Here is a 21,770-nt window from a genome sequence, read left to right on the forward strand (position 1 = left end):
TACTGATTACAGTAACTTTATAGTAGGGTTTAAAATTTGGTTGGATAGGGCCGGGGCGCGGTGGCTCACACCTGTAATCCCAGCACTTTGGGAGGCCAAGGCAGGCAGATGAATTGAGGTCGGGAGTTTGAGACCAGCCTGACCAACATGAAGAAACCGTGTCTCTACTAAAAATTAAAATAAAAAAATTAGCCAGATATGGTGGTGCATTCCTGTAATCCCAGCTACTTGGGAGGCTGAGGCAGGAGAATCGCTTGAACACAGGAGGCAGAGACTGCGGTGAGCCGAGACTGTGCCACTGCACTCCAGCCTGGGTGACAAGAGCAAAATTCTGTTAAAAAAATATTGGTTGGACAGTTCTTTCCACTACTCTTGCTATTCTGTTTTATTTTGTTTTGTTTTTTTTGAGAGATAGGGGTTTTACTCCATCACCCAGGCTGGAGTGCCGTGGTGCGGTCACGGCTCACTGCTGCTTCAAGCTTTTGGGCTCAAGTGATCCTCCTGCCTCAGCCTCCTGAGTAGCTGGGACTACAGGTATGTGCCCCCATACCTGGCTAAGTTTTATGAATTTATTTGTAGAGACAGTGTCTCGCTATGTTGCCCAGGCTAGTCTTGAACTCTTGGCTCAAGCCTCATGCCTTGGCCTCTGAAAGTGCTGGGATTACAGGCATGAGCTGCTGTACCCAGCCTACCCTTGCTATTCTTAAAAAGTGTTAGTTGTTGTTACTAAGCTATTCTCTACCTTCAGAATTTTAAAAACTGAAATATAATTTATACACCATAAAATTTACCCTTAGAAAGTACACAATTCAGTGGTTTTTAGTATAGCCATAAATGTGTGCAACCACCACAATCTGATTTCAGAGCACTTTCATCAGCTCTAGGGGAAACCCTTTGCCCATCAGCCGTCAGCCCCATATCCCTCACCCTCCCCAGCCCCTGGTGAGCACCAAGCCACTTTCTGCCTCTGTGTGTTCTCACCATCTCGTATGAATGAGATTGTGTGGCATGTGGCCTTTGTCTCTGGCTTCTTTCACTTGGCACGATGTTTCCAAGGCTCATCCATTCTCAGTACTTCATCCGTTTTCATGGCTGCATAATGCTCCATTGTGTGATTATGCCTTATTTTTTTTATCCATTCATCAGTGGACAGATATATGAGTTGTTGCCACTTTTTGGCTATAATGCTCCTGTAAACATTTGTGTCCTTATGAATGTGTAAAAATCATCATCATCTTGTTGGCCAAGGATGGTAGCTCATGCCTGTAATTCAAGCGCTTTGGGAGGACAAGGTGGGTGGACAGCTTGAGCTCAGGACTTTGAGATCAGCCTGGACAATATAGTGAGACCACATCTCTATGAAAAATATGAATTTAAAAGTTTTCTGGGTGCAGTGGTGTGCACCTGTAGTCCCGGCTACTGGGAAGGCTGAGGTAGGAGGATCATGTGAGCCCAGGAGGTCAAGGCTGGCAGTGAGCCACGATTGCACCACTGCACTCCGGCCTGGGCAACAGAGCAACACCTTGTCTCTAAAGTTTAAAAAAATAAAGTAAAAACAAACAAATAATCTGACTGTCCATCAAGAAGTGATTAATTAAATTATTATGCACTATATTAGGGGAATTTACTCAGCCATGAGAATGAAGAATGTAAAATCTATACCTGTTGGCCTGGAAGGAAGCTCATGATACTCTCCTAAGTGAAAAAGCAGCATGCAGAGTGATGGGGAAGAGCCTATTTTTGTTGCTAAAACAAAAGCCCCACCTGTTTATCAAGTGTATGTCTGCAGGGACACAGAGAAAGGGTTGGAGATGAGGGAAGTAGAAGAGGTTTTTCTTCTTCATACACCTTTGAATTAACTTGCTAAAATAGATCATTAATTCCTTTTTTTTTTTTTTTTTTTTTTTTTTTTTGAGACAGAGTCTCACTCCATCACCAGCTGCCAGGCTGGAGTGCAGTGGTGCGACCTTGGCTCACTGCAATCTCTGCCTCCTGGGTTCAAGCAATTCTTCCACCTCAGACTCCGAGTAGCTGGGACCACAGGCGCATGTCACCACGCCCAGCTAATTTTTTTGTATTTTTAGTAGAGACGGTGTTTCACCATGTTGGCCAGGATGGTCTTGATCTCTTAACCTGGTGATCTGCCCGCCTTGGCCTCCCAAAGTGCTGGGATTACAGGTAATTCTTATGTAATTAAAAATTAACAAAGAAAGGCCAGGCACGGTGGCTCACGCTGGTAATCCCAGGGCTTTGGGAGGCCAAGGCAGGTGAATTGTTTAAAGCCAAGGGGTTTGAGATCAGCCTGGCCAACATGGTGAACCCCCATCTCTACTAAAATTACAAAACTTAGCCAGGCGTGATGGTGCACCTCTGTAATCCCAGCTACTCAGGAGGCTAAGACATAAGAATTGCTTGAACCCAACAGGCGGAGGTTGCAGTGAGCCAATATCACACCACTGTACTTCAGCCTGGGTGGCAGAGCAAGACTGTCTTTAAAAAAAAAAAAAAGACAGAAAATATTAACAAAAACAAATTAAAGGAGGAAGAAAAAGGAACCTACTCAGAAACATCAACCCCTTTCACTTGATTGTTCTGTGGATTGAAAAGTTCATGACTTGTAGTATCTATTGATTACCCTTCCTCTTCCAATTGGGCATGAGAAAGAAAATGGGGTGGGCTGGGACAGGGGAGAAGTTGGGAGCTGCAGGTGCATGAGCCTAAGGGATGTGGGGTGGAGGAAGGAGGGAGGGGGGGAGAGAGAGAGAGAGAGAGAGAGAGAGAGAGAGAGAGAAAGGAATGGAGGTGGCAAAGAGGCTTAGAGAGAGGCTGAGGGAACAAGGGAGCTTGTGCTGTGTTTGGCTCCAAGCTGGTGAGAGGAACAGGGGCGGGAGGGGAATGTTGGAGGCAGGGGCCCAGGAGGAAGAGCATCATCTGGGGAGAGCAGGTGGCTTTCACAGCCTCTGAGTATCTCCTGGGGCTGTCCAGCAGACCTCCAGTCCAGAGGAGCCTGCCAGTCTTAATGAAAACCTCTCCATAGGCCTTTCAGGTATTAAGGAGTGAGTGGGCAGTTCATTCATTCATGTAAGAAGCGTCTATCCCATGCTTGTCCCCTGCCACGTGCTGAGGAATCAGCCTGTTCAGGACAGATGTGGCCCTGCCCATCTGGAGCTTCCTGTGTGCCCGGGGGACCATGCCTCAGTGGTGGTCACTCTCTGTTTCCACTTGTGCATAGCTGGGGTTGAGTCTGGTGCTAAGGGCTGTGCCTGTCAGACAGGCTCTGATGTCGAGCGCTGTCCTGAGCCCAGCTAGCTGCCTGGGACCAGGGTGCCCCGGATGGTGGGGCTGGGGGTGGGGGTAGGGATGCCAGTCTCAGAGCTAGAAAAACATCCTCAGGGGTCCCTGGTCAGCAGTGGATGGGACAGGCCCAGGGATATCCCTGTGCCAGCCTTCCGGGACTGCCTACTAAGGGTCATCTTCCGCAGAAGCCTGACAGCTGACAGACCAGCCTGAGCAGGAATGGGCACTGAGGCAGCTTAGGGGGCTTCCTAGAGGCAAGCAAGGCCGAGCCCTCCCTAAAGGCAGCCATGGACTTCATGATGAGGTCCTGTGGGTTCCTACAAAGCCACAGAAGGGCTGGCAGGGGCTGCTCCCCGGGAAGGCCTCTGCCCTTGCCCCCCAGGCATAGGACCTCTGGTCCCAGGGAAGGCCTCTGCCCCCACCCCTAAAGCTCAGGACCTCTGGTCCCAGGGAAGGCCTCTGCCCCCACCCCTAAAGCTCAGGACCTCTGGTCCCAGGGAAGGCCTCTGCCCCCAACCCTAAAGCTCAGGACCTCTGGTCCCAGGGAAGGCCTCTGCCCCCACCCCCAGGCTCAGGACCTCTGGTTCTCTGCAAGGCGTCTGTCCCTGCCCCAGGCTCAGGACCTCTGGTCCCTGGGAAAGCCTCTGCCCCTGCCCGCAGGCTCAGGACCTCTGCTGTAAAGACAGTTCCAGGTGGCCAGGGTCGTCTGGCCTCCCACAGGAACCTCGCAGCCACCCTATGTACCCCTGGGAGTACACAGCCAGGTCTCGGATGGCCAAGGGACCACACACAGTCAGAAAGCCCACATCTTGGCTTTGGTACATGCTGATCAGAGAGCACAACACAGCCACCCAGGAATAGGCCAGAAGTAGGCCAGAAACCCTAACCTATGTATGGCCCTCCACAGTCACCCTGCAAACCTGGCACTTTGACTTCTTGGGGACAGAACCTCTCTGCTTCCCTCTGCCTCCCAGGCCACACCCCCTTTGCCCATGATAGTGGGATTCCCCAAGTTTAATCTGGCCCGCACCTGCTGCACCCACACACTCTGGCGCATCCCTCTCAAGAGTGACTGCAGATACCTCCTGAGTCACCATTAGCAGCCTGGCCACCAGCCCTGACTGCCCTGCTGCCCATGGGCTGTTACACATCACACAAGCTGGGTCACCTGGATGACCACGGGGCTGTGATGTGCCTGGCATGCCGCCTGGCACAGAGGCACCTGGTGAGGTGGTTTGCAGTCAGAACCTTGGAGGGAGAACAAGTTCACACAAGGCAGCCTCCGCATTGTCTGGGCTGGCCTCCATGCAGTTAATAAACAATGTCTGTTGCAAGAGTGTGGGGCCACTGCCCTTTTAATTACACTGCCCAGGTAATTAAAAGGCCATCTTTTAAGTAATTAAACGGTCAAGTCTGCATGGCTGAGGAGGTGATGGCAGCTCCGCTCCTCCCCAGGGTGTGTGCATGTGCATGGGGGTGTGTGTGCCTGTGGCAAGTGTATGTGCCCATGAGTGCGAGTGTGTGTGAAGATGAGCATATGAGCTATTGTGTGCACATGTGTACATGCAAGTGTGAATGTGTGCATGTGAGTGTGAGAGCATGTGTGTGTGCATGTGAGCAAGTGTGCATGTGTGTATGTGTGCACGTGTGGGTGCATGAGGCTGTGTGCAAGAGTGTGTGAGTGTGTGTGTGTGTGTGTGTGTGTGTACTGTGACTTGGAGCAGACCACACAGTGTCAGCTCTTGAAGTGGGGCTTAGGCCACAGCTGCCGCCAGGGGCCTTCAGCCTCTCCTGCTGAACTGGCTCCCAGCAGCATTTCAAACCCGTAAGTGTCCACTAGCTTGTGCTCTCACATTCCGAGGAATATGGACGAATCTCGATAGGGTCAGCAGGAGAAAGCCTGAGCTCCGAGAGTGGCAGAGGGACTAGGCAGAGGACTGCCACTTCTCCAGCCCATCTGCAGCCATCCCTTCCAGGCCGGGCAGCCGTGGTGCTCCTCAGGCCAGTGTCCCAGCCAGGCCTGCACGCCCTCCTCCCGCAGGGACTCTGCCTGCCTGCTCTCCACCACATCGCATCCCATGTCTGTCTGTGGCAGCACCGTCAGGGGATGAACCACATGCACAGAGGTGTACACAGCACACGCAGGGCCAGCGAGGAGAGGATGCTACGAAGGAGCCGGGTGCAGAAGATAAAGCGCTCGGGTAACAGCCTGCCCCTGGATCCCAGCTAGGCCACACTCCTGCCGAGGGAGCCTCTCCTGTCCTCTGAGCTGCGGGGTCACCCATCTGTCAAGTGCAGTCATTAAATAACTGCCCTGTCCACCTTCTGAGCCTGCTGTGAGACCGGGAACTTTGAAATAAAACCACGAACATCAAAGCCTCATGAAAGCTGCGGAGAGCGGTCCACAACCAGGTTCTGCCACCATTTCCCACCGGGGCGGCCGCCTGGGACACACACACCGTAGCATGGCCACCAGAACGCCCAGGCACTGGGCCCAAAGCCCCCTTACTCATCAGGACCAGGGAAGCCAGGAGTCCCCCCGACTGAGACACAGTGCCAGGAAGAGACGGTGCGGGCCAGCCCAGGAAAGATGCAGGTTTAATACACACCACGTTTCTGTGCAGACGCAGTGCTGCTCATGGCCTCCTTGCCCCTGAATCAGTACTTGCATGTGAAACTACCCCCAGGGAACCCCCACCACCCTTCTGCACAGAGTCAACCATCCCTTGCTGTAAGTCCCCACTGCTCAGGAGCAGGTATAGAGCTGAGGGCTCAGGGAGGGGCGCATCACCAGAATGAGCCTCGAGGACGGAGGGCATGGGGGGACTGGCCTCATGCCTGCAAACTGCCAGGATGGCTGACAATCCCAACTTCAGAGGCTACCTGGGAGAGCGGCGGAGGGGACTTACCTCTTCCTCGGGCCCAGGTGTAGACGCGGCTGCTCTTGGAACTTCTAGTCTCTCGCTCGGCTGGCTCCACGGGCAAAGGCCGGAGGTGGGGATCATCAGCTCGGCCAGGGGTCTTCAAGGGCAAGATATACTTGGGGAGCCCTTTGTAGAACCAGGCCCCCGACCTCTTCCAGACCTGGACGGAGGAGAGAGCTGCCTGGAGCACAGGATGCAGAGGGGCCTCCCCTCCTGCTCCGTGCCCAGAGGACGGGAGGTACGCAGAGAGCCAGGAGCAGTGTGGGAGTGGAAACTCTGGCTCTGCCCTCGCTGGCTTATGGGCTGGGCAGTCACTTACCTTCCCAGGACTCAGGACAACTTGGAGCTAAGTTCCATGAACTCTCCAAACTTTCTTTCTCTCCCTTGTTTTACAGTTGAGGCCTTGCTCTGTTGCCCAGGCTGGAGTGCAGTGGTGCAATCATCACTCACTGCAGCCTCTGGGCCCAAGCAGTCCTCCTGCCTCAGCCTCCTCAGCAGCTAGGGTCACCGTGCCTGGTGCCACACCTACTTTAAAGACAAGCCCACGTCCTCTTGTTTCTCTCTCACAGAGTGGGGACCTCAATAGGGGCCTGGCATGTGAGAAATGTTTATGAAAATGGTCTGCCATTATCGTCTCTATCCTCCACCACTCAGGATCCCAGAGATTGCCTATTCAGACCCCTGCCTATCCCCAGTCCTTCCCAGTCTCTGCTGGAAAACATCTAGTGACGGGAAGCCCGCAGGCCACCAGGCACTGCCCAGTTTCCACTGGATCTGCCAGGGACCGGCACTTCCTGCCCACCAGCTGACCTCCCCGGCACCTTCTCTCGCTGGCCAAGGCAGAGGGCTGCATGGGACGGACCCTCCCAGCCACGAGTACCTGCAGACACCTCCCCAGCCCCCGAGCTCTCCTCAGTGCCACACCCAGACCCCCAGTTCTCAAGGACAACACCCCTGGTCCCTCAGCTGTTCCAAGCTTCCTCTCATCAAGCCACCCCCTCTCACCAATGTTTGTCACTACCCCTCAGGAGAGGGGCTCAGAAGTGGTCACAAAGCTCCAGACTTGTTCTGGCTGCCCCCAGGGCACAGTCACCAGCTTTCTACCTCTTTCCTGCCTGGGTTCTGCCTTCCTCAGGCTCTGAGCCTCCCAGGAGCCCCTCCTGACTCCACGTAGTCCCACAGGGCCTCTGAGAGCCAGGTGGGTCCGAGGGTGCCTGCCAGGGCCCATGCAGATGCAAAGCACCCCTTTATCACTGACCTGGGGAAGGGAGGAGTCACCCTAAAGCTGGCAAGACAGACATCCACGAAAGCTGGCAGAGCCCCAGGAAGCTGGGGATGCTGACCCTGAATTCACAGGGTGGGAGGTGCTCTGGGTCTGGGATGCACAGCCCCTTGGGCTCTGACGGGTCCTTCTGTTCCTCTGTCACCCCCAGCTTGGACACCCAGGCTCCCTACTCCTATTGTCCCTGGAAGCAAGGTTGAATCAATAGCAGCTGCCACATACTGGCTGTGTGGCTTTCAATGAGTTACTTAACCTCTCTAAGCCTGAGTTTCTTCACTGACTATATTGGTTAAATGTGATAGCTGCTAAGAAAGTTAAAAAGTGCTCATCAGAGCAAACGGCACCCAGAAGGTGTTCACAAGATGCCATCTGCCTGCCTCCTTCTTGCCCCTGCTCCTCCCCTTCGAGGCTCCAGGACAGGGCCATAGAGGCAGGAGGGAGAGCCGGGCTGGGCCGTATCACATCAGGTGCCTGCTCTTCTCTCAGGGCTTCTTGTGAGACAGTCTCTCCAGCAGGAACAGAAAGCACCCGCTTCCCAGGAGAGCTGCCGATTAGAATTCAGAGCAGCAGCTGAGTTAAGGTCCCTAAATTTTTAATGCCTCCTTCAGAAAACACCACATGCTGTATAATCTCTTTTCTGATGAAGGAAGTAAATTCGGGGCATCTAGCCGGGAGTGGTGGGAGTGTGTAAAGGAACATTTTTGCAAGAAACCTCAACTGACTTCACCCTTTTCAGAGCAGTGCAGGCCAAGGTTCTGAGCAGATGTCCTGAATTTCAACCCTGGGTCCAGCACCCAGCACCTGTGTGACTTGGCCACACCGAGCTCCCTGGCCGTCAGTTCTCTTTGCGAGTGGGCAAACACAGGATCTGCACTCATTTCACAGCGCGGACTTGAATGAAGCTGAAGCCCCAGGGCCCAGCGCCAGGCACAGAGCAACCTCTCCACAGAGGAGAGGCCCATGGGTACCCCCACCACCCTCTTCCTCCCACCTGAAACACAAACAGCTTTACCACCAGTGGACCAATTCCCTACTTGAAGAATTTAAAATCAGAAAACCAGAATCTGCTGATTCTGAGACATTGCTTCCCACTCCTAAAACTTCCTCTGCACCACATAAATACTGTGGGATATTAACAAGAGCCAGGTCAAAAAAAAAAAAAAAAAAAAAAAAAGGTTTCTAATCACACACACTTGAAAAGCATCAGGTTAAACCAAGCTCCATCACTGCAGGACTTGTCAGAGCCTTTACTATGCTAACATGCACAGGGTTATCCAACAGGCAAAAGAACACACAGTGCTCTCTACTCGAAATCTGCCCGGCTGGCTCTCCTAGAGAAACTCGACCTTAGGATGGGTCTGTGTAGACTCAGCACTTATCCGGCTAGCACTTACTGTCCACTCGTGGAGTGATGTGTATTTGCCTCTCCAAGTAGGCTCGAGGTACCGCCTCACGCTGCAGAGCCCCAGGCGTGGGACCGTGTGGATCCCTCCCTTCCCCTGCCAGCCACCCTGAGTGGAGGGCCTGGAACCTGTTTGGTGGGATGGAGGCGTCATGGCACCCACTTTGGAAAACCTTTTCTGATCCCTTCGGAGCCTTCCTACCACACATATTTATGTGAATGGATAATGCAGGCACACAGTCTAAAAATCCGCAGCACAAAAGTAACCAGTCTCCTCCCCCATCCCCAGAGATATTTGAGGAAGCTTGGTGATTATCTCTGCTTTTCAGGTGGGGAAACTGAGGCTCCAACAAGTTCAGCAGTTTGCCCAAAGCCAGCACATATTCTGTTGGCCTCTACTCCACTCGGAAGGCCCGAGTCCCACCCAGCAGTTTGCAGATGTGAGGTGGCTGCTCACTAATAAAGCGGTTGAGTGGTGAATAAACCCTGAGTGGGTCAGACGTCGGGGGTGGGGCTCTCAGAGCCCAAACAGGAGCCACCACAGCCACCCTCTCTCTGGAGAGCTGCTGCGAGGCTCATTAGAGTAGGTGCCCAAGTCCACGAGGCCCCGGCAAGGCCACGGGGGCCATGGGGTGGGGCTGGCCATGCCTCCCACTGACGAGCAAAGGCTCTGAGCACGCTACCTCCCTGTCCCCTGCCGTGGACTGGGCCTGGGGCCAAGCCCTGAAGAGTCATCTGTGAATGGCGGGACCTGTGCAGGCTTCGAAACGCACACCACACTGTCTTCCCCAACTCGCATGGAAGCTTTCTCTTTTTGCTTTTTTTTTTTTTTTTTTTTTTGAGACAGGGTCTTGCTCTGTCACCCAGGCTGGAATGCAGGGGCGCAACTGGCTCACTGCAGCCTTCACCTCCCCAGGCTCAAGTGATCCTCCCACCTCAGCCTCCTGAGTAGCTGGGTCTATAGGTGGTGTGCACTGTATTTTTGTATTTTTCTAATTTTTGTAGAGATGGAGTTTCACCCTGTTGCTCAGGCTGGTCTCAAATTCCTGGGCACAAGCAATCTGCCCACTTCAGCCTCTCAATATGCTGGGATTACAAACATGAGCCACCACGCCTGGCCTCCCCTGTTTTTTTCCTGAAAAAATACCTATCTAGCATACAAAATTAGCACAATAACAAAAGAGTAAAATGAAACTAGGCCACTTATAACGTTACTGCACAGAGCCAGCCCCACTGAGCATGGCTGCATGGACTTTCTTTCACCTTTTCCTAGGCATGCGCACTATTTGCTTTTTGTTGTTTTTTTTTTCAAAACTTGGCTAACGTAGATGCAGCCTGTTCCCCCGACACACACCCCACCACGTGTCACAGCGGGCACTCGTATTCGTAACTGTCTCCATCATCACTGTTTAATTGCTCCGCAGTTTGCATTTATTACGGACGTCTAAGCTGTCTCTGACCTCTGTCCTCACAAGCAGCACTGCCGCCACCGCCCTGTACACTCCACCGCCCTGTATACTCCACATCGGACCGGTTTCAGTCACTGCCTTAAGAAACACGGGTTGAGTGCTCTTTTCCAAAATGCTGGGGAGAGAAGTGTTTCAGATTTTGAACTTTTTCGAATTTCATCATATTTGCATTATACTTAATGCAAGTTTAGCATCCCAAATCTGAAAATCCAAAATCTGAAATGCTCCAATGACCATTTCTTGAAGCATCACGCACTTAAAAAGTTTCGGATTTTGGAGCATTTCAGCTTCTGGGTTTTCTGATGAACGACACTCAGCCTATATTCCACAGGGTGAAATTACAGGTCAAGAACTGTGTATGTTCAGATGATGATATCTAGAGTCAGGCCGCCCTCCAGGAGGAAAAGCATGCTCCCAGGATGCTACATTAAGTATTTTCGGGGTGGGGACCAGGTCTCCTTAGCTCCCTGGTGGAATCCAGGGTCTCCTCGCTGGATGCTGATCAGGGCGGATCCCACGGAACCATCATGGGCTTGGGGAGAGGCATCTGTCTGGGCATGAGGCCACCAGCACAAGGTGCGCACGGGAACAATGGAGCTTCTTGCCATCCCTGGGTCACGCCTTTAGGGTTAAGAGATCTCCCCCACCTCACACCCAGCCAGCCGAGGCCCTAAACAGGGGAGTGGACAGGCTGATGCTCAGGGTGACTAGACAATGTGGCCAAGCCTTCTCTGCTGTGAGGCTTCAAGGAAGAGACTAAGAAGCCCCCACATGGCTGCATTCCCGCACACTGCGGGGCCGAGCGCCTCGTCCATGCAGGTGAGCCCGCATCTCACAGCCTTCTTTCTGGATTCTCCTTTGCAGCACTGGACCACAGGTATGCATGGTCCTTTTTTTTAAAAAAATCAAAACATTTTTTCATTGTGTTAAAATATTCAATAACATAAAATGTATCACCCTAAGCACAACCAATCTCCAGAACTCCTCATCTTGCAAAACTGAAACTATAACCACTAAGCAAAAGCTCTCTGTTCCCCTACCACTCCCCCGCCCCACCCCCCGCCAGCCCACTGTCTGTCCCTGGGAATATGACTCTCTATGTACGTCCTAGAAGGGGAGTCACATGGTATCTGTCCTCTCACGGCTGCTGAATTTCAGCCGGCATCACTTCTCCAGGGTTCATGCATACGGCAGCGCGTGTCAGAATGTCCTTCTTCTCGGAGGCTGAGAAATGTCCCACTGTATGGACAGGTCCCACTTTGTCATCAGTTGGCAGGTACTCGGGGTGATTCCAGCCTTTGGCTGGTCCTTCTGTTTTCACTGTCCCCCCACAGGCTCCACCAAGCAGGAGGACGTGTCACAGCTGTCTTGCTCACCACGGTGTCTTCATGCTTCCAGCACACACCTGACTCATCGTAGGTGTTCAGTAAACGCCAGCTGAATGACTGTGTTGGCAGCTGTGAGTCGTTTGCTGCAATGTGCCTCAACCTACAGTCTGCCACCTTCCTGGGAAAGAGGCCTGGGGGTGTCACCCAAGTTCCTATAATTGATCAAATGGACCTCCTATTTCAGATGGAAAGACGGACAGAGAGGAAGGGCCTGGCTGGGTGTGCTGGTGGAGAGGAAAGCCCAGTGAGCCTCCCCGACTGCCCGGGTGCTCCCCAGCCTCTCCTCCCTAGCCGCCCTGCCTCCCCTGGCAGACCACAGCCCCAGCCCAGGCCTCAGCCTTGCCTCTGCTGCAACAAGCCATCTCCCATCCCCACCCCACTCAAAAATCAATGCTCAGTGGAGTTATTTTGGAAGACAGACAAAGTGCACAGGATCCAAAGCATCAGGGTAAATTGCCATCAGTACTCAGCCATTTGGGGCTGGTCAATCTTTTATTTTTGAGACAGGGTCTTACTCTGCTGCCCAGAGTGCAGTGGCACGATCATGGCTCACTGCAGCCTGGGCTCAAGCAGTCCTCCTCCCTCAGCCTCCTGAGCAGCTAGGATCACAGGAACACGCCACCATGCCCAGCTAAGTCAACCATTTTGAACTATATAAAAAAACCATCAACTTCATACAGTTCACCCCAACATTTACACTCAGCAGGGGCAATGGCCCCACTGGCCTGCCAGGCCATGTTGCTCCCTGGGATCCGTGGGCTGGGCCACCAGCAACTGGCGGATCAGTCACTCGCTGTGAGTCCACCATGATGGGGCCTCTGCTCTGATTCCCTCCTGCTGTCACTGTGGTCCAGGTGGAGGGTCTGAGGACTCACCCTGACCGCCCAGCATGCCCAGTGATCTGGACCCTCATGAGCAGCAGCAGGTCCTGAGTCCCAGCACTGGGGGGACCAGAGCACAGAGGTATGTCACCTGGTATGGGAGGTGCACCCACCAGATGTGCATAAAACACACTGTTGGTATTTTGGAAAATGCCTTCCACATGGGAGAGCAGGTCTGGGGAGGTGAGGTGCAAAGGACCCCCGCTGGGCTGAGCTCTGAGCTGCAATCCCCACCGCCATGCCAAAGCATGCACACCACAGACCTCTCTCCTCGCTGCCTGCCCCCATGCTGCAAAACACACAACAGTAGTCTTCATCACGTGCCTTCCGCTCAGTGCATCTGGGCCCATCACCCGCCACCTGAGGTCCACATCTACCCCTCTCCAGAAACTGTGGCAGGCAAAGCCCTGGTGGGAATTAACCCCACCTCACCCCAGACCATCCCACAGAATGAAAATCATCTACTTTCTGGAGAAGCTGAGCAATTCTGCAAAACCCTACTCGGCTCCCCACGTGTGGTTTGCTGTGATAAGGCCAGCAAAGCAGCCAGCCTTGAAAATCCCATTTAATGAGAAAAGGCCCACAGCCGCCATGGCAGTTGCCTGGGTGTCCGGCAGCAGCAAACACTCCTGGTGTAGCAAACGCTCCTGGTGCCGCTGCCCTCCCTGCCTTGTGCTCTGCTTCAAGGTTTGTATTACGGTTTCAGCTCACGGCCAATCTGACTGCAGACACTGATGGATATTCACCAAGCTGTTCCCAGGAAATTTTAATGACCATGATAACAATTGCTAATCACTGGCATTTCCTAAGTGGCTGTGGCTGGAGAAGGTGGTAATTGCCGGGCTGGTGCTGGAAAGAGGGGAAGTCTCAGGGATCTGCCACTGGAGGGGGCAGTGCAGGGGGAGCCTGAAGACCCTTCTCTGTCCCTTGCTCCACCCCTTCCTCATGTTACACCCTCTCCCATGCCACCCCGAGAGTGCACCTGGCATGAGCTCAAGCAAGCCTCTTCACTGGCCCAGGCGTCCAACCTGTCTGCCCCAGCCCCACAGGTCAGAGCAGGTGACAGTCTGTGGCCTATGCACTGCTGTTCCTTCCCCGGAGTGCCTTTCATCAGCACCTCGAACAGGCAGCCACGCCTCCCCTGGATCCTTCAGTGCATGCCCCTTAATGCGAATGGGGCCCCTCCGCTGTGTTCCCGGACGCCACGTGGTCCCGCTCGCACAGCATGCCACACCTGGGCTGGAGCTCAGACTCCCACCTTCCTGAGCAGGAGCTGTGAGCTCAGACTCACCCACCTTCCTGAGTAGGGCTGTGAGCTCTTCCACGTCAGGGCTGTGCCTGAGCCATCTCTGGATTCCCGGGACCCTGCAAGGAGCCTGTTGTGCTACTGACTGGCTACATGAACAAACAAAGAAGGCGAAGCAAAGGCCTGTCTCCAGGGACAGAGGTGAGACTGTGCCTTCAAGGAGACTGTGTTCTGTCTGCCTAACAAGCTCCAGACTGAACCAGTCTTGAAAAACTGCGGGAAACAGCCTGTGACAGGGTGGTCTTCTCATTTATACCGCGGATACTTTAAAGGGCTCTTCAAGGGCCAACCCTCTCCAGCCGAAGAGTGGCAGGACCCTCCCTACCCATTACCTGACACACACTGACAATGCTGGCCTCCCAGGAACCCTGACAGGCAAGTTAAACTCCACAGAGGCCAATAGCACCCCAGGATCCAGCCTCCCTCTCAGCCTCACCTCTTGCCTCCTCTGCCCCCATCACCAGCCACAGCAGCTCTCGCTCCCTGACCACACTAAGCTCTCCCTTGGAAGATGTTGTTCCTTCTCCCTTCCCTGGACTAGCTCCTATCCGGCCTTTGGGAAATCACTTTTATCCAGAAGCTTCCACAGACAGCAGCGTGCATGTCCCCACTGCAGTGCACACGCCCTGGGTTATGAGCACCTGTTTCTGTGTCTGTTTCCTGCTGGATGGAAAGCCCCATGATAGCAGGAGCCAGGCAGAGCGCCCAGCAGGTGCCAGCACATGGCAGACGCCCGACAAAGAGGCCACTGAACACACATCCCAACTGCAAGGCGCAGGTAACTCAGGTTACTTAGGAGAAGCGCAGGCTCTTGGAGGGTACTGGGAATTGAACTGTTTCCCCCAGATCTACATGTTAAAGCTCTGACCCTTCATGTGGTGGTGAGGGTGATGGGCCTTGGGAAGGGAATTAGAGTTAGATGAGGTCACGAGGGTGGGGCCCTTGTAAAGAGAGAGACACCAAGAGAACTTGCTTCTTCTCTCTCTCGGCCCTGTGAGGGCACAGCAAGAACAGCCAGCTGCAAGCCAGGAAGAGCGCCCTCACCAGGGATTTGGACCAGCCAATCACTTGACTTTGGAAGTCCCAGTCTCCACAAACAAATTCCCGTTGTTTACACTACCCTATCTATGGTCCATTGTTACGGTAGCTCAAGTTGACTAACATGGAAAAAAGAGGTCACCTATAAGGAAACCAGAGTCAGAATGGCATTAGCCCTATCACTGGTAACAGTGGCTGCCAAGACGTGGGATCTAGAATCCTGTCAGCCAAACTACCAACCCAATGGGAGGGCAGAATACAGACCCTTTTAAACCCACAAGGACGCTGAGTTTCCCTTGCACCCACCCTTTCTAAGAAGTACTTAAGGAGAAGTTCCAGAAAAACACAGGATCCTGGAAACAGTGTCTCCAACTCAAAAGGTGGAGCCGAAGGGCAGTTCCAGGAAGGCAGCATTCCGGAGCTACTCTGGGCTGGAGCCATAAAAGGGGATCTCACAGGGAAGAGATGGCTGCACGTGACGGATGGTAAAATAAAAGAGCTGCATAAAAGAGAGTGCATAGTTTCATTACTCTGTTGGCAATAAGAAACACAGTCAATAAAAACTCCAGGGAAAAAGTGACACCAGAACATGATGGTCCAGAGACTAGGCAGATTAAAATGTGACAGGCTGAAGAAATTCAGAGGAAAAAAGGAAAATGTGCTCAGAACAGCAGAAACATTCTCCTTGGGTGGTCTCGGGTCAAGGTCATTATAAAATGTGATCCTCACGTGCATTTGAGCCTAAGATGTTTGCTGTTTACAAAATAATTTTTACAATGTAAATCCCAGCCAGGTGCAGTGACTCAGGCTCATAATCGTAACACTTTGGGAGGATCACTTGAGGCCAGAAATTCAAGACCAGCATGGTCAAGATAATGAGACCCCATCTCTATGAAAAGACAAAAGTAAAGCGCTGATAATTATTGAGCACTTCCTGTGTACCAGGCACCATTCTAAGAATGTTATCTCTAATTACTTATTTAACTCTCACAAAAGTTCTATGAGATAGGAACTGTTATCATCTCTATTTTACAGATAAGGCAGAGAGAACAAGTAACCTGAACAGAGAGGAAAAATCTGAACCCAGGCAGGCCAGCCTGTCCTCTTAACCTTCTTTCAAAATCAGGTATACTTTTGTTATAGTAAATGTTATTTACTGATTTTTAGCTCTTAGAAATAGCCTAGAAACTAAGTGTTCTGTGTTTTCTTAGATTCTTCATTTGTTTAGCATCCATTAATCACAGGGCCAAACTCATGGCCAAAGTTGTTTACATCTTCCTGTGACCCAGCTTTTGTGGGCATGCAAAACTTGTGACAAACCATGAAACAAATCCTAAGTACATACCCCGAGCCATCTCTTTCTCTAACTCCCACACACCAAGCTAGTATTTCCCCTGCCCTCCATCAATGCAGAGCCAGGGACCAGACAGCTAGGGACAGCCCCCACAGCACAAAGCCTGCGGGGTTATTCCAACCGGCCAGCCTGAAGATGTGTACCCCGCCCCACCTTGCTTCCCTGCAGACGCCCCAGTAAAGACTGTGGACGTGCCTTCCCCTCTCCTCTGCCCTGACTGGCTCTGGTGCCTCCCCAGGTGGCCCTGCCTGACATGGTGGTCCCCTCCTCTCAGGAACTGTGAGCAAGAAATTCTTTCAGTGGCATTAGCCTCTTCATGTCATCCCTCTGTCACCTGCATGAAGTAAGACCTGGGCACAAATCACAAAGCATGGAAGAATTAATTATAGCTAAAGAACAGAATCTAAATGTAAATTCTGGCAATCTACAAGTACAGATTCCATCTAGACAAGGAGGAACGTAGGCGGAGGAGAGCGAAGGGGAGGCCTCCATACCCACGGCTCACACAGAGGGAGTCAAGGGTACCAAAGCTGATGGAATAAGAAAGAGAAGAATATTATACAAAGCCACAAACTTAATCAAGAGCTAAAAGTCATAACAAGATGATCCAACACCAGAGGAGAGAGGGGAAGCAGAGTTGTCCAAACTCGCCAGCTCCTCGCCCTGCAAGTCTGGGAGTCAGTAGAGTCTCCCAAGCTGGTAAATCAAGAAAGGCCTGGCAGGAGCCAGCACATGGAGGAACAAGCCACAGCGGGTGACGTGCTGGCACGGAGCCCCCTGGACGACCGCTGTTCCCAATGCTAGCTCTTCCGAACAATTTGATTTTTTAAAACCATATCCATGTGTTACTCTGATTGACATTAAAATGTAACAGATTGGTAATTGAATGTTGATATTATTAAATCCTCGGTCTGCATGGCAGGTTGACGGGTGGAGAGCTGGCACAGTCTGTGGCTGGGATGCTGAATCTGGATGTGGCTTATGGGAGAAAAGCTGGGAGCTCAGGAAAGGAACAGAGTAAGTGAAACTTTCTGCCACGGAACAGGCTAGGAAGAGACTTTGGAAAGTTATGGTTACTTTGAGACATCAGCATGAGTTGGGAAGACACTGACGTTTCTGTCCCTGAAGAAGGCCAAGTTCCTTCTGGCACGTCACTGCGCCCACCTAACCACCAGGAGTCAGATTTTTGGAGGTGGGCACCTTCACAGTTTTTCAAAGGGAAGCAGAGTTTCACCGCAGAGGAGCAGGCGGAGCTGGGTTGAGAGGGAACAAGGGCCGGGATATCATGCCGTTCGTGGATGCAACGCTGGTTTCCAAGACGGCCAGGCAGTAACCTCTGATCAAGTTTCAAAGCCATGATTTTGGCCACATGCGACAAACTGGACTCTCCAAGAGCCTTGGACCCTAACCAAGGTGATTACAGGCGCCTGGCCAAGAGATATTTTTCTATTGTAATGTAAGTGATTAGACAAGCACAGCTGTGAACATTCCAAAGTTAGATACATGCATACACATACCCACCTAAGACAACCAGCAGAATTAAAACGAGAAAAAAGGTTTGTCATCCTGAAATACCTGATCTGCTGTTTTTTCTTTTATTCCCTCCTTCCCTCTTCCTTCTCTCTTCCCTCTCTTGTGCTCTGTTTATAATTTCTCCTTGTTGTTGTCCTTTCCCTTTCGGGAGGAATTAAGTCTAGGGTAAGCCTTTTCTCATTATTTCCTTCTCCTACCTCTGGAAAGTGACACAAACATCTGAAGAGAGAGTCAGTAGGTAACAATTCATCCAAATCACATTTATTCAGCATCTCGTGTACCCAGTGCTAAGAGTGAGCTAAGGAAACACATCCAGTGTTGGTGTAGACGATGGCTGTGGCACTGATCCACAGCGAGGAAACACATCCAGTGCTGTGCAGACGGTGGTCGTGGCACTAATCCACAGCAAGGAAACACATCCAGTGTTGGTGCAGACGGTGGCCATGGCACTGATCCACAGCGAGGAAACACATCCAGTGCTGTGCAGACGGTGGCCGTGGCACTGATCCACAGCGAGGAAACACATCCAGTGCTGTGCAGACGGTTGGCGATGACACTGATCCACATTGAGGAAACACATCCAGTGTTGGTGTAGATGGTGGCCATTGATCCACAGTGAGGAAACACATCCAGTGTTGGTGCAGACGGTGGCCGTGACACTGATCCACAGTGAGGAAACACATCCAGTGCTGTGCAGATGGTGGCCGTGGCTGCCTTCTCTCCCCCATGAGAGTTCATACCCTGCCTTCATTGCTCTTCTGTTTTGGAGTATTCCACTGACTTCCACCCCTCAGGGTGAGCCTCTGCTCGCTGCAGGTGTTCAGTGTGATGGCAAAGCGCAAGCAGGCGATCTAAGCCCACAGGAAGGTCTGAGCTGTGCCAGGGCAGCAGGGCAGAGCTGTGGGCAGCCTCATCCTCCTGCTCCCTCCTCACCCGTAGGGTGGCATCTGGTCCAATCCCTTCTAAAGTGCTAACTCACTCCTAATTAAGGTGTTAGCTCGAAGCTAAATGAGACCCCTCCCAGGAGTATTCATTATTTGCAATTTTAAAAGATGTCATTTGTGATGTGTGTGCATGTGCATGCATGTGTTGTGTGCGTGCACCTGCAAGCATGTGTGCATCTGTGAGCGTGTGTGTGCATGCACCTGCAAGCGTGTGTGAATCTGCAGGTGTGTGTGTGCGTGCACCTGCAAGCATGTGCGTGTGCATCTGCAAGCGTGTGTGTACACCTGCAAGCATGTGTGCATCTGCGAGCATGTGTGTGTGCATGTGCGTCTGTGCGTGCACCTGTTAGCACCTGCGAGCATGTGTGTGTGCATGTGTGCACCTGTGTGTGTGCTTCTGCATTTGTGTGCATGTGCCTGTGTGTGCACCTGCGAGCATGTGTGCATGTGTGTGTGTGCATCTGTGAGCATGTGTGCGCGCGTGTGCATGTGTGTGCACTTGTGTGTGGATGTGCATCTTTGTGTTTCTGTGAGCATTTGTGTGTGCATGTGCGTGTATGTGCATCTGCGAGCACGTGTGCGTGTGTGTGCACCTGCAAGTGTGTACGTGCATCTGCGAGCATGTGCATGTGTATGCACCTGCGAGTGTGTACGTGTATCTGTGAGCATGTGTGTGCATGTGTGTGCACCAGTGAGCATGTGTGGATGTGTATCTTTGTGTGCTTCTGTGAGCATTTGTGTGTGCATGTGCGTGTGTGCACCTGTGAGCATGTGTGTGCGTGTGTGCACCTGCGAGTGTATATGTGCATCTGTGAGCGTGTGCTTGTGCATGTGTGCACCTGTGAGCATGTGTGTGCATGTGCGCACCTGCAAGCATGTGTGTGGTGTGTGCATCTGCAAGTGTGTGTACATGCATCTGCAAATGTGTGTGCGTGCATCTGCAAATGTGTGTGTGCATAAATCTGTGAACATGTGTGTGCATGTGTATGTGTGCGTGCACATGCGAGCATGTGCATCTGCGAGCATGTGTGTGCATGTGCGTGTGCATGTGTGTATGTGCATCTGCGAGCGTGTGTGTGCATGTGCATGTGCATCTATGTGTGTGTGCGTGCACCTGCGAGCATGTTGGTGAGCCAGGGAGAAAGCCTCCATCATCCCTGGCTCCCCTCAACCCTGGTAGGAGCACACAGATTCATCCTGCCTGGGAAGTCCACTGCCTCCCCATACTGCAGGTGGCCGGTGGGCTCCCCTATACCCAGTTGGAGGCCCCACCCTCACCAGGAGACAGGCTGGAAATCACATCCCAGTAAAGACAAAGCACACACCTGCCCTTTCTTCCAAATACCCATGGGCAGCAAAGCTCCCCGCTCAGGCCAGGAAAGTACAGCTTTCTCCAGAGCCTGGGTGAGTTTCTTCTTCACTTCAAGTGGGTTTTTGAGCAACCAGGTCAGTCTGGATGGCAGGCAATTGTCAGCACAGTAGAAAAGAAAAACTGTAGTGAGAAACAGTATTCTTAGGGTGCTATCTGTTTTCTTGACAGATAACTTAAACACCTCAGCTAGATCACTTCAGAACTAGAGGAAACGCTTTAGCTTCCATTAACCCCTGGTGAGGGGCTCCCTCCTGTAAGGCTTCTACACAATTATCAGCGAGGAGTGCTTGCCAGCTGCAGAGGGAGGCACCGCCCAATGTGGGCTCCCAATGGCTACAGGGCTGCATGCCCTGGATCACAGAGACCCCCTGGGACAGGCCGCCTGGCTTCACCTCTGGCCTCGCCTGGCTTAGTAGGCTAGCCTCAGGGTCTGTGCCCCATGGTCGCCCGTGGCCCTGGCATTGTCTCTCACGTTACCTGTGATGAGGAAAGGTCCCTGCAAGCTGCTGAGAACAGGGGCCCCTGCCTTCTCTCTGGCCCTGCACGTCATCCTCTCCCTTTGTCCAGATGCTATTGCGGGTTCAGCAAATCTAAGGAGGCTAACGACACTTTCGCCTGCTGTTCTTAATGATGTGTTATCGACGCTTGGCACATGCCCCTCACTTTCACTGGCCTGCAGCATGCAATCCTTTCGAGCCCCGGAATTTAGCCTGCTGCGACACCGTCTGAGACAGGGAAGTCCTGCTTCAGCAGTGTTTGGCTACGAAGCCTTGCTCTGTTCCCAGATGGAGTGGCTGCACGCAGGAAATGAATTGGGGCTGGAAGCAGAAAATTGGACAGGCCAATTAGACCGAGCCAGGTCTTTTCAGAGGAGCTTCATGATTTTGATTCAATTCCCAGGACAACAAATATGCCTGTGTTTAAACACAGTCTCGGAAACATGCTCCCAAGCCAAAGCAAAGCCCTTTCTGGGCTGACCCCTCATCAGCAGGGCTCCAGGCTGGTGCAGCACAGGGTGGGGGCACTTTTTTCAATTACGTATCTGATTAGTGTTTCATTTCTGACAGGTCCCATTCCCTCTCAGGGAAAACCTCTAATTCTGAAGCTCCGTTGCGTCTCTGCCTTCCAGTCATCACCGTCTCCCTGACCACGTTTAGCTCCTTGGTTTTTTTCCCTGCATTCTGGCAGATCTCACAGGTCTCTCTCTGTATCACTGATTCAAGCTGCTTATTCTTTGCCTGATTTTCATGCTCTCCTCTCATCTTTTGGGTGCATGCCTGTGAAAGCTAGCAAACCTATGAAGTGTATCTCATGCAGACTTCTCAAAGAATCATATTCGATTAAATACCTGTGAGCTCATCAGAAACAAAATGGTACCAGATCCGAGAGGCCCCTGTAAACCCACCCTCCCTTCTCAGAGGTAGCCACCATCTGGCATTTAGTATTAAGCAATCTCTTGCTTTTTTAGTTTAATAAAACTGCATATGTATGCATTTCTAAATCAATACAGTTGACTCGTGAACCACATGGGCCTGAACTGCACTGTTTTTGATGTATCCTTTGGTGAGCTTAGCTGCAGT

The 21,770-nt window shown here is 52.2% G+C and overlaps 1 protein-coding gene across 6 annotated transcripts in view; it reads right to left on the reverse strand.

The window, feature by feature from the left end:
• Positions 1-21,770, reverse strand: part of RPH3AL (rabphilin 3A like (without C2 domains)) — a 122,783-nt gene that overhangs the window by 30,485 nt on the left and 70,528 nt on the right. For all 6 annotated transcript variants that reach the window (XR_012514578.1, XR_012514577.1, XM_074388327.1 and 3 more), the window contains one exon: positions 6,207-6,381. Coding sequence is in view for 4 of the 6 variants with exons in the window: in XM_074388327.1 (XP_074244428.1) it covers positions 6,207-6,381 (175 nt within the window). In the remaining 2 variants the exon portion in view is untranslated. The remainder of the gene's footprint in view (positions 1-6,206; positions 6,382-21,770) is intronic.

The sequence above is a fragment of the Saimiri boliviensis genome, chromosome 17 (assembly GCF_048565385.1).
Source record: "Saimiri boliviensis isolate mSaiBol1 chromosome 17, mSaiBol1.pri, whole genome shotgun sequence".
In the NCBI taxonomy this organism is placed as follows: Eukaryota; Metazoa; Chordata; class Mammalia; order Primates; family Cebidae; genus Saimiri; species Saimiri boliviensis.